This window comes from Neoarius graeffei, chromosome 23, assembly GCF_027579695.1.
Source record: "Neoarius graeffei isolate fNeoGra1 chromosome 23, fNeoGra1.pri, whole genome shotgun sequence".
NCBI lineage: Eukaryota > Metazoa > Chordata > Actinopteri > Siluriformes > Ariidae > Neoarius > Neoarius graeffei.
In genome coordinates, this window is record NC_083591.1 from 25,228,139 (window position 1) to 25,239,289 (window position 11,151).

The 11,151-nt window shown below is 39.3% G+C and overlaps 1 protein-coding gene across 2 annotated transcripts in view; it reads left to right on the top strand.

Moving 5' to 3' along the window:
* Nucleotides 1–3,455: 3,455 nt before the first annotated feature.
* Nucleotides 3,456–11,151, top strand: part of nrp1b (neuropilin 1b) — a 186,333-nt gene continuing 178,637 nt past the window's right edge. For both annotated transcript variants that reach the window (XM_060905961.1, XM_060905963.1), the window contains exons 1-2: nt 3,456–3,933; nt 7,783–7,960. In XM_060905961.1, the coding sequence (XP_060761944.1) occupies nt 3,867–3,933; nt 7,783–7,960 (245 nt within the window). In that variant the 5' untranslated portion in view covers nt 3,456–3,866. The remainder of the gene's footprint in view (nt 3,934–7,782; nt 7,961–11,151) is intronic.

The following is an 11,151-nucleotide window of genomic DNA, read 5'->3' on the forward strand; positions in this document are numbered from 1 at the left end:
TTGGGGGGGCGCAACGTGAGAGACAAAATGGATCGATTTTTAGTACCTAAAGCTACAGTGAGTGAGGATACAAAGTCTGGGCCAAGCAAAAAAAAACCCAGAGCCTCCAGGATGCTGCAATTTGCAACTTCAGCGCAAATTCAACCAATCCCCCGAATTCAGGGCGGTGTTGCAATTATATCCAATCACCACAACTTTCCCGCAAATTTGACCAATCGTTGGCGTCGTCTTGAGGTGACGTCGACAAACTACCTTCCGCCTTACTTCCGTGTGTTCAAGAGAAGCAGCATGCGCGTCGTGTTGCCAGATTGGACGATTTCAAGTGTATTTTGGCGGATTTTGAACATATTTTGGACTGGAAAACGTCAGCAGTATCTGGCAACACTGAAAGTGTGTTAAGTTTACAGTGAAGCACTGTGTGCACTTTATTTTTTTTTTTACTTAATACAAGAAGTTAATGGATGCCAACATTTTTGCCAAAATGGTATTTTATTTTCCATTGTTTAGGCAGCTTCAGCATCATACTGTGAGATTCTGTTCAAATTGTTTTTTTCTTCTATGAAGCCTGAGCCATTTATTTTATTAGTTTATAATTATTGTTTAATTTAGTCTTCAGGAGCGACTGCCTGCACACAGTACTAGTATTAATAGGTTTTTTTTCTTACATGAAAGCTGAGGCATTTATATTATATTTTAAGGTAACTTCATGTTGTGCTGTGAGGTTCTCTGCACTTTAACTTTTGAACCAACAGGAGCATTTGGATAAGTAAAGCCTATTTTTCTGCATTTTTGTAGTCCTGGTAATCTTTTATATTGGTAAAGTTGTTTATAGGGCCATTTCTCTTTTTTTTTTTTTAATCAATAGTTTTTCAGTAATAACTTAATATTTAACATATCACTCAATTTTAATCACAAAAAGAGAAAATCGCAACAATTTCTCGCAACTTTCACTTCCTCCCGCAATGTAATCGCAACAAAAACCTAAAAAACACCGCAACTTTCATCGCAATTTTTTTGGAAAACCCCCGCAACATCAGATATTTTAGCCCGCAAAAATCACAAAAAAGGCCCGTGGAATCCTGGGGGACTGGAAAAAGAAGGAAGTATGACCACGATTATTTAAAGTTTGGATTTTCATGGACTGGATCTGAAGATGCTCCACTGCCACAGTGTGTTGTCTGCCGAGAGGTGCTAGCTAACGATGCTATGAGATGTTTAAAATGTGTAAAACAAGATGTTTTAAAAAGCACAGATGTTTAAAATGTGAAAAAGAAAAAAAATAATGTGTACAACAACCATTTTTTTTTAAATACGAATGGAACATTAAGTATAGCAACAACAAAAATTGTAATCGCTGTTGTTTATTTGCTCTCCGAGGGGGGGGCTCACTCTCCCACACTTTGAAAACCCCTGCCCTAGTTAATACACGTATTGGCGCTAAGTCATCTGTGAAGCATTTATAGAACTCTCCAGGGAGTCCATCGACTCTTGGCAATTTGCTATTTTTTAATCTTTTTATTGCATCCCTTATTTCTGCTTCTGTAATTGGTGTTATCATATGTAGTGATGCTTCCTCTGACAATGTGGGGAAGTTTAAACCAGTAAGGAAAGTGTCAATATTATCTGTTGTTGTTTGTAATCTGGGTTCTTTGTATAGGTTTTGGTAGAATGAGGCAAAGGCATCCGCCGCCTATTTGGAATGAGATACTGTTCTAACCAATGTGGGGTGAGTAACTTTTGAGACAGTTCGGTTGGCTTGAGCTTTACGGAGTTGGAAAGCTAAGAGGCGACTAGCTCGGTTCCCCATCTCATAAGATCTCTGTCTGGAGAATCTTAGAGCCTCCTCCGCTTTATATGATAAAAGTTTGTCTAAGGATTTTCTTGCCTCTTTAAGTTCTGTAGCAATATTACTACTACTTGTGGTCTTGTGTTGTATTTCTAGGAGCTTTATTTTATTTTCCAGACTCAACTGTTCCTCCAATCGCTGTCTCTTTAGTTTTGATGATATCTGTATGATTTTCCCTCTTATGACTGCTTTTGCTCCCTCCCACAAAATTGAGGGGTTAACTTCACCATTATCATTTGTCTCAAAGTATTCTTTTAAATATTGTCGTAAATCCTCCACTATTTCTGTGTTGTTCAGCAGTGATACATTCAGCCTTCAGTACCTGAAAAAGGAATGCACACCCAAATCTACTTTCAGTATAACAGGGGCATGATAGCTCAGAGTTATGGGTTCAATATGGCAATCTGTTACTTTATTGTTGGGGAAGGCAGAAAAAAAATCAATCCTTGAATAACTATTGTGTACCTTAGAGAGAGAGAAAAACCTGAAATCTTTCACTTTTGGGTTTTTAGCTCTCCATGGGTCTAGAAGTCCCAGTCCAGAAATGAAATTATTGAGGGTTTGTGTTTTATCAGGCACGTTTTTAATACAATTTAGAGACAAATAAGTGTCATCCGAGACGTGTGGCATAATGATATTTTTGCCATTCATTATAAAGAGACCCTGATGTTTCAAAAAGATTGAGTAACAAATATATTTTCTTTTGTGAAAACAGGAACAGCATTACATCTTTGACACACTTTTAGTGGAACAAAATAGGATTTTCCATCGAAAGAAACGGTCATTTTCAGACGTTAAAAACCAGTTTTCCGTTCGCTTTCAGTGGTACGCGCTCCCGCGATAAACATGCATTCTATGGCAAACACACTTTTCTCTGCGTAACACCTGTATACACTACTGTTCAAAAGTTTGGGGTCACTTTGAAATGTCCTTATTTTTGAAAGAAAAGCACTGTTCTTTTCAATGAAGATCACTTTAAACTAATCAGAAATACACTCTATACATTGCTAATGTGGTAAATGACTATTCTAGCTGCAAATGTCTGGTTTTTGGTGCAATATCTCCATAGGTGTATAGAGGCCCATTTCCAGCAACTATCACTCCAGTGTTCTAATGGTACAATGTGTTTGCTCATTGCCTCAGAAGGCTAATGGATGATTAGAAAACCCTTGTACAATCATGTTAGCACAGCTGAAAACAGTTGAGCTCTTTAGAGAAGCTATAAAACTGACCTTCCTTTGAGCAGATTGAGTTTCTGGAGCATCACATTTGTGGGGTCGATTAAATGCTCAAAATGGCCAGAAAAATGTCTTGACTATATTTTCTATTCATTTTACAACTTATGGTGGTAAATTAAAGTGTGACTTTTCATGGAAAACACAAAATTGTCTGGGTGACCCCAAACTTTTGAACGGTAGTGTATGTACTTCACTTGTTTTCTTGCCGGTGATAGTCCTACAGAACATTGGCTTCCGGTTAACAGTAACTCCCCAAGAAGGCAGTAACGATTTCATTGGTTAACGTCATACTGTACCTTGCATTCTATTGGTTAGTGAATTTTGATAAGGGTCGTATCACTAAAATCCGAGAGAAAGCGCAAAAAAAAAAAATCTGGGAGCAAAAGATTCATGAGCGCACAAAACAGACTGCGCGCGAGAAGGGGCTATTAGAGAGAGAGGTCAGGTTTTTCTGAGTGGGAGCAGAGCAAATTTGCATGCGAGAAGGGGCTATTTGAGACAGACAGGGGAACTCCTTGCAAAATCTGAACGTTAATAAACACGGCTCTCAAATTGAAAGACCACACTCTTGGTTAAAAATAGGAATAAAGCTCACCCAAAATTTCTCTCGTTATTTTGACGACTCGAGCGGACCGAAGGAAGCAGGATGCGCACGAGCTGAGGTGGTATTTGGCTGGAGACTTCAAGCCAAACTTCAGGACCTGAAGCTGCGAGGATACCTTCCCCAGACTATAACACAGTCTTAGATTGGAGAATAGACCGTTGTATTCCGCTTTTTAAGGATGTACGTGGCGTTGCTGTTTGTGTCTGTAGTGGGATTGTCTACGTTTGCTGCTTTAGCCCAGATCGGTGAGTTTGGCTTTTGTTGTGTGTAAGTGATAGAAGGGATGGAGTTTTGTGTTATTAGTGTTGCTATGGAAAGTAAATGAGGCGCGCGAATTCCCATGGTTTGTTTTACACACTGGAACTACACCTTCTTATTACACCTTAATTTGTTATTACATGTTAATACATCTTATTATTTAGTGCATGCATGCATTGGATGAACTGTGTGTGTGTTGTTTTACAATCAGGGTACAAAGTTTGTGTCACAGGGGTCCAAAATTCAAATTGATTCAAACTGGTTCTTGTACAAGTTTTTAAGTGAAGGACAAGTTAAAGAACAGATTTCAGGTAATTTTTTGACATTATGTGTATGGTAGTTTTGTATAATCTGCTATAAGATGGGAGAAGTGGTTAGCGCTGTCGCCTCACAGCAAGAAGGTCCTGGGTTCGAGCCCCGGGGCCGGCGAGGGCCTTTCTGTGTGGAGTTTGCATGTTCTCCCCGTGTCCGCGTGGGTTTCCTCCGGGTGCTCCGGTTTCCCCCACAGTCCAAAGACATGCAGGTTAGGTTAACTGGTGACTCTAAATTGACCGTAGGTGTGAATGTGAGTGTGAATGGTTGTCTGTGTCTATGTGTCAGCCCTGTGATGACCTGGCGACTTGTCCAGGGTGTACCCCGCCTTTCGCCCGTAGTCAGCTGGGATAGGCTCCAGCTTGCCTGCGACCCTGTAGAAGGATAAAGCGGCTAGAGATAATGAGATGAGATGAGAAGATGGGAGAAACAAATGAAGTGATTCTCGGAGAAGACATTTTTTTTGACAATTCAGAATCCACTACTTCCATAGTGCTTTTAAATATAAGGCTGTAAGCTTTGTGTTAGTTGTCTCTAATGTTTATGTCCCAGTATCTTGACCACATTTTAGGATGAAAATAATCAGTTTAGATATGTTATTTTATATTGAAAAATTAGCTGTCTCGGAGAGGACTTTTTTTTTTTTTACACAATTACCTACTAATTTGATCAAAATAGTCTGAAAACTTACTGGCATTCAACATTAAAACTTAACTATGTTTCCAATGATATGGAACCAAATATTTGTTTTATGGTATAAAGAATGATTTAAGTGCATCCCTTTTGGAGCTACCTGTGGTCAAAAAAGCACTTTTTCTAAATGACACGAGTAATTTTGCTAAATATGACATATATTGCCATACATTCACCAAAAATAACGTTATCACCAAATTTTTTTTTGCATGGTAAATAGAGCTATCACAGGGCTACAATAAACAACCAAGTTTATTTAGTCAAGCCTTTTGATATTGAAGATAATAAGTGTTAAATGTGATTTTTAGCTTGCGTACCCTGATTGTAAAACAACCCATATACTAATGAGGATCAAATGTCCCACAAGGATAGTAAAATCTTACAATTTTAACCTTGTGGGGACATTTGGATGGTCCAAATGTTGTTTAAACAAAACAAAAAAAAACAAACAAAAGTTAAATTTAGGATTAGGGCTAGGTGTTAGGTGAAGGAATAGCATTAATTAACTGCATTAATCATTAATGTTTGTCAATCGAAGGTCCTCAGAAGGATGGTAAGACAAACGTGTGTGTTAAGATTTGCGTGCATGCTTCTGTATTGGCGCTATTTTTTTTCACCACCTCGGAGGCTGCTGTCATTACTAAACTGTAACTCACGACCAAATCCCAATTGTTGTTTGATGTCGCTTTGTGGTAAGAGCAGCCAAAAGTCTACAAAACCATCGTGCCGTTCCGATAAATCATATGCATCATGCATTTGTCCACTTAGCATTCACTCTGAGAATTTAAGTAATTGGTGGACTACTGATCCCTCTATCCTAAATTATATAGTGTTGTTTGGTCTGTTTTATGTGTCAGCAGTCTGCACTTAACTGATGTAAACTGTAACATTTTTCAGTCCAGTTCATGTCTGAGCTGGGGTGGGTTTCCCTTAAGCCTCTTAACACTAAGAGCATCTTTAAGCTAATGTGGTTTTCCTGAACACCGTCATAGCCAAAGTAGTACTTTAGGTCTCTCTTAAGTTACAATGGACCTGGATCACTCTTTCACAGCAAAGAATGTCTCACTCGCAGCCACAGAATGCACATGCGCTTCCAAGGGACTCTTACAATCAGTGGGTGGAAATTGGTGTTGAATATGCTGCCGGTGTTAAATTATTTTTCTTGTACATTGCACGTACATCAGGTTAATTATTAAATAAATATACTCATAACATTATGATTATATTTCAGTATACTATGGAATTGTGTATTAAATTAAATATTGTATTGTCACATTAATAACACCATATTTTAATCAAATTTAACTCCATTAGTAGGCAAGTGATTATCTAATGTAGTGTCATAAATGTGACAAATTGTTGCACCTGCAACATTGTATATTTCAGAGCAAAACATTACCAACTTGGCATTGTGAAGAACAGTTAAAATAATCATGGCTGCACTCCAGCGAAGCCACTCTGAAGCTTGAAGGCCAATTTATGCTGACAACCCAGTCCTCGCAGACAGTGTCGCAGATAGCGTCTGCGTAGCCCCCCCACCTTCGCAGACGCTCTGCGCGCACCTCCCAAAAATTGTGACCACCGCAGAAGCCTCGCAGACAAGAGGGCTCTGATTGGTCCACTCTACATCCGCTGTACACGCACTTCCGCTTCCCTACTTTCCCGGTTTGTTTTGTTTTCACGACTGGCATTTTTAAAAACACGAGCGAAGATGGAGCAGCACGAAGAGCGGTTGATTGAGGAAGTACGTACATCTATATGACTCCAGTTCTAGTCATTATAAAAAAAAAAGTTCTAGTCATTATAAGTAACCAGAGGATAAACACTCCACTAACCACACCCACCAACTACTCCTAGCGACTTCGCGCCCCCTTGCGTTGTGCCGGTGAATAACATTGCGCACACCTATTACTCCCCGCTCAACAATAAATTACAACTGTCTGCGAAAAGCTATCTGCGAAAGCCTTGTCGCAAGAGCATGCAGAGGCCTTTACTTGTCTGAATTGCAGGTCTAGTTTTGCCCGTTTAAGGCCTATCCGCTCCTGATGGTGCCACTCCCTTTGGTCATGTAGGTCTCGGAGCAACTGGAGCTGCTCCTTCTCAATGTTGAGCAGGTTCTGACTGCACTGACACCCTTGGCCAGCTGTACTCTGGCTGCCTGCAGCCTGGGACACGGGCAGCCAAGAGGGTTCAGGGAATGAGGAGGCAGCAGAGATATTGGGGGTGGGGAGGCACTACGGTCTGGGAAGGGGGGAAGGTGAAGGTATAGATACTGTATCTTCTTCATACACCAAATACCACTCAGCTGCATGCTGATTTATAAGGGAAATTAAGCTCTTGATTGGGTTACAATGAAATGAGTGGGCACATGGAAAACATTTTACTTAATTATTTAGCTTATTATTTGCTCATTCTTTTCTGTGAACATTTGTTCATCTCATAAAAAAATACACTTGGAATAAAAAATGTTACCTGTCCAAAAATGTAAAATAGTTTCAATTATTGATTACCACATTATATATGTAATGTTTAATGATGATATAATATATTAACATATTTTAAGCACTTTATATTTAATAGATTTTTGATTAAAAACAGACACCATGTGACCTCATCGACTGGATTTAGCAACTACTAATGCCTTTAGCAAGGACGCACGTTGCATAGTTGCTCTTAAGAGACCTTACAAGTGTGTTCGGGAAAGCCATGTACAGAGACAACGTTCGTTACTTAAGAGTGTCTTTAAACTCATTCTTTAGCCCTAAAGTGCAATGTTATCAGGAAACCCACTCCTGATCTCCATTATTCTTATCTTCATGTATGAAATCCAGACAGCGCATGCGGAGGTAATATTACAATCAGAAGTGCTGGGTATGTGACATCGCCGGGCTATCCATTGGGGTACCCACTCTCGCAACAGTGTTTGTGGCTCATCAGCGCTCCCAACCCGCACGAGCAGATCCTCATCAATTTCAACCCACACTTCGATCTCGAGAACCGCGAGTGCAAGTGAGTGTATCATACCAATACCACACGAAGTCCAGTGTTTTCATATGCCACTTACACACCATTTACATGGCTCTAGAGTAAACATCTATGCAGGGATATATTAATTCGTTTATCAAAAAAAAATCTTTGAAAAAACTTGAGACTGGTGACTCAGCTGAAATCTCTGATGAAGCTAGAGCACAGAGTGTCCTGGAGCTCATAAAAGCTTAATGATGATAAAATCCTAACTTATTGATGGGTGGGGGTGTGATGTCTGCACACATATACAAACACACACGCGCATATACACGCACACAAAGACACCCACACACGACACACATGCCTTTTAACTGCCTCATAAATGTAAATCAGCAGCTCATGCATTCACACAGATGCTATATAACTATTGGATTGCCTTGATTGCCTTCAGAAATGAATGTCCTGACTCTTTAAAGGAGATATGCAGAACCTTTATTTTTAAATACATTTCTGAGTGGATAGTATATCCATCCTTGACTCTTGTATGCTGCATAATTGGGAATAAAATAAAATATATTTTTGAGAGTTAAAATCGACCACAAAGTTGGCATTCAAGCTGCCCCGCTGAGCCAGCCAGCCCTGGGTGGGTGATGTCACAGCAGGAACCAAAGCCAGACTTGCCAAGCGAGAGTGGTTGCAATGGCCTCTTCATTCGGATTTACTGGAGATTCTTCGGATTCCTCAGATGGTAGTACATCTGACTGTGATAGTCCTGAAATTGGAATGTGTGTACCTGTACATGCTACTGCTATACACGTAGAACCGTATTTGAACCATCGGAAAGTGAATCCAATAGTAACACGTCAGCCATAGAGGCCCCCACCTTACAAAATAAAGCCAGAGAACAAAGCCAGCTAGAGAATTGGATGGAATTGAACTGACAGTCTCCTGTGACTCTCATTAAAACAGGATAGGTGTTATAATTTATGCATACAACATACATGTACATGCATGCATTTTCACTGATAAAACGTAAAAGGATAATTAAATAATCAGATGAACTGAGACAATCACATTCTGAAGCAAATTAAATAATCTTATACCGGTAACTTAAATACACAATACAAGTTACATATTAATCTAAATGCAGGTAAACAACAAGTGTTGTTTTTGTTGTGATGTAACCAAATGAGAGTCGCATCTTACCTGTCTGTGTTCTCCCTTCTTGAAGGCCGAGCTTGTGGCCGATTGTTTTGAAACAATCTGACTTTCAGTTCTTCATTCAGTTCTTTGTTCATTCGCTTCTTCCACGTAAGGGAGAGATATTGCTGCTGAGGCAAGCATATCCAGTGGTGGGGAAAAAAAAGCATATCCAGTGGAGAAATCTGACGACTGGCCTCCTCATTCTCCATACTGAGTACTCCGCCATTACTGCTCGGCTCACACTCCGGGAGAATTGGTGTAACTGAACTTGCTTTCCTTTTCTTGTAGTTTTCTTTTCCTTTAATTGTTGGTACTGCACCCGCTTTCAATACGGGCTTATAGACAACGCTCCTCAACAGATCAGAGGTTTCATACGAGTCCTCAGTAAAATACGTCATAGATGTCAAGGTCAATCACTCAGACTGCTACCTATATGAATCACTTTAATCGTAAAAATTACTATATTAGATTTATTGTTAACGCTTAAAACTATTCCTCTGCCATTCTTGAGGTCTCAAGGCATTTATAACTAAAAAGTGAGGCGTATCTCCTTTAAGGATAAAAACTGTGTGTGTGTGCGCGTGCGCATGCATATTTGTAATAGTATTTCATTGCAAAATTCAGCAACTAGCATGTTAAAATCCCTGTCTTACTGCACAATATAAATGAAGGAGTATGCTTTCCCAGAGACTGGGGCTGATATAGTACATTTGGGATTCTGAGTCTAGTCTTTATTAGTTTGGCCTGTCATCACTTCTCTGATGCTCTGATGTCTGGAGTTTACTGGGAAATACGCAATAGGAGTGAGTCTCATAGGGCCTGGAAATATGGAATGATTTTTCATTGGCCTCAGATTTTAAAGCCTGTATTTATTAAGTCTGACTCTGTTTATACAAACCCTGTTGCATGTAAACGTTTAATGTCATCTTGGCATTTTGGTAGATACCAAAAGACCACAGTAGAACATTTAGAAATATACAAACAGGATAGGAGTTAGGAAAGTAATTTTGTCTTATTCTCACAACTTATAAACTTGATTCTTTGAAATAAAGCAGCAAGGACCTCTCTATTGTTTGTCTTGAGAGTATTATATTCCTTGTGTAAACATAACTGTCGGGGAACATTATAAAGTAATGATTAATTCTTAAATATCATTCTTATACATTTAAGGAAACATTGTTTGCTCATCTGTATACAAAAATGTACCTTATAGCACAGGGGTGGGCAAACTTTTTGGCTCAGGGGCCACATTGACTTTTGAAATTTGCCAGGCAGGCCGGGCCAACACCAAATTCATACATATCAAACACAAACCGGAAAAGCTTTAGTGTTATTGTAAGGCCTTCACTGACAGAGACCCAAATGCAGATCAGATTGACATTTATTTTAGTTCTCAGTCAACAAAGGCAGAGCAGAAAAATGCTTGCAGTTCAATAGATTGGCACTGGATCCATCCAGAAAAGTAACACACACACACACACACACACACACACACACACACACACACACACACACACACACACACACACACGTGATAGTAAGAAAAGTAGCACACTTAATTTTTAAATTACATCTTTGAGCTGCCAGGATGAGTAGGATGCCAGTGTATTTGTATATTTGTATCATTTTATACATACAACTAAATTGCATATCATTAAATTGAACTAAATTACATATCAGTACATATCATTTCTGTACATTTCACTGAACTTGTAGATTTACACCTGAGTGTTTTTTTTTTTTTAACCATCCACTTCCAGCCTGCCAGTACAACCAACCACCATTAGTAGGAGAGGTACCACACCATTCCAAAATGTTTGCAGTTCAACAGTTTGGGTACCACACCATGCCAACATGTTTGCAGTTCAATGGTTTGGCACTGGATCCATCCAGCCCACAAAATGAAACAAAACAGCTCAAGAAAGCAAAAAACTCCAAACTGGTTTTCAGGTTCAAAGTCACTCACTGAAATATTTCCAGTCCTCAAAAAATCAAAACACAGGTTCCAAACAGGTTTTCATATTCCAAAA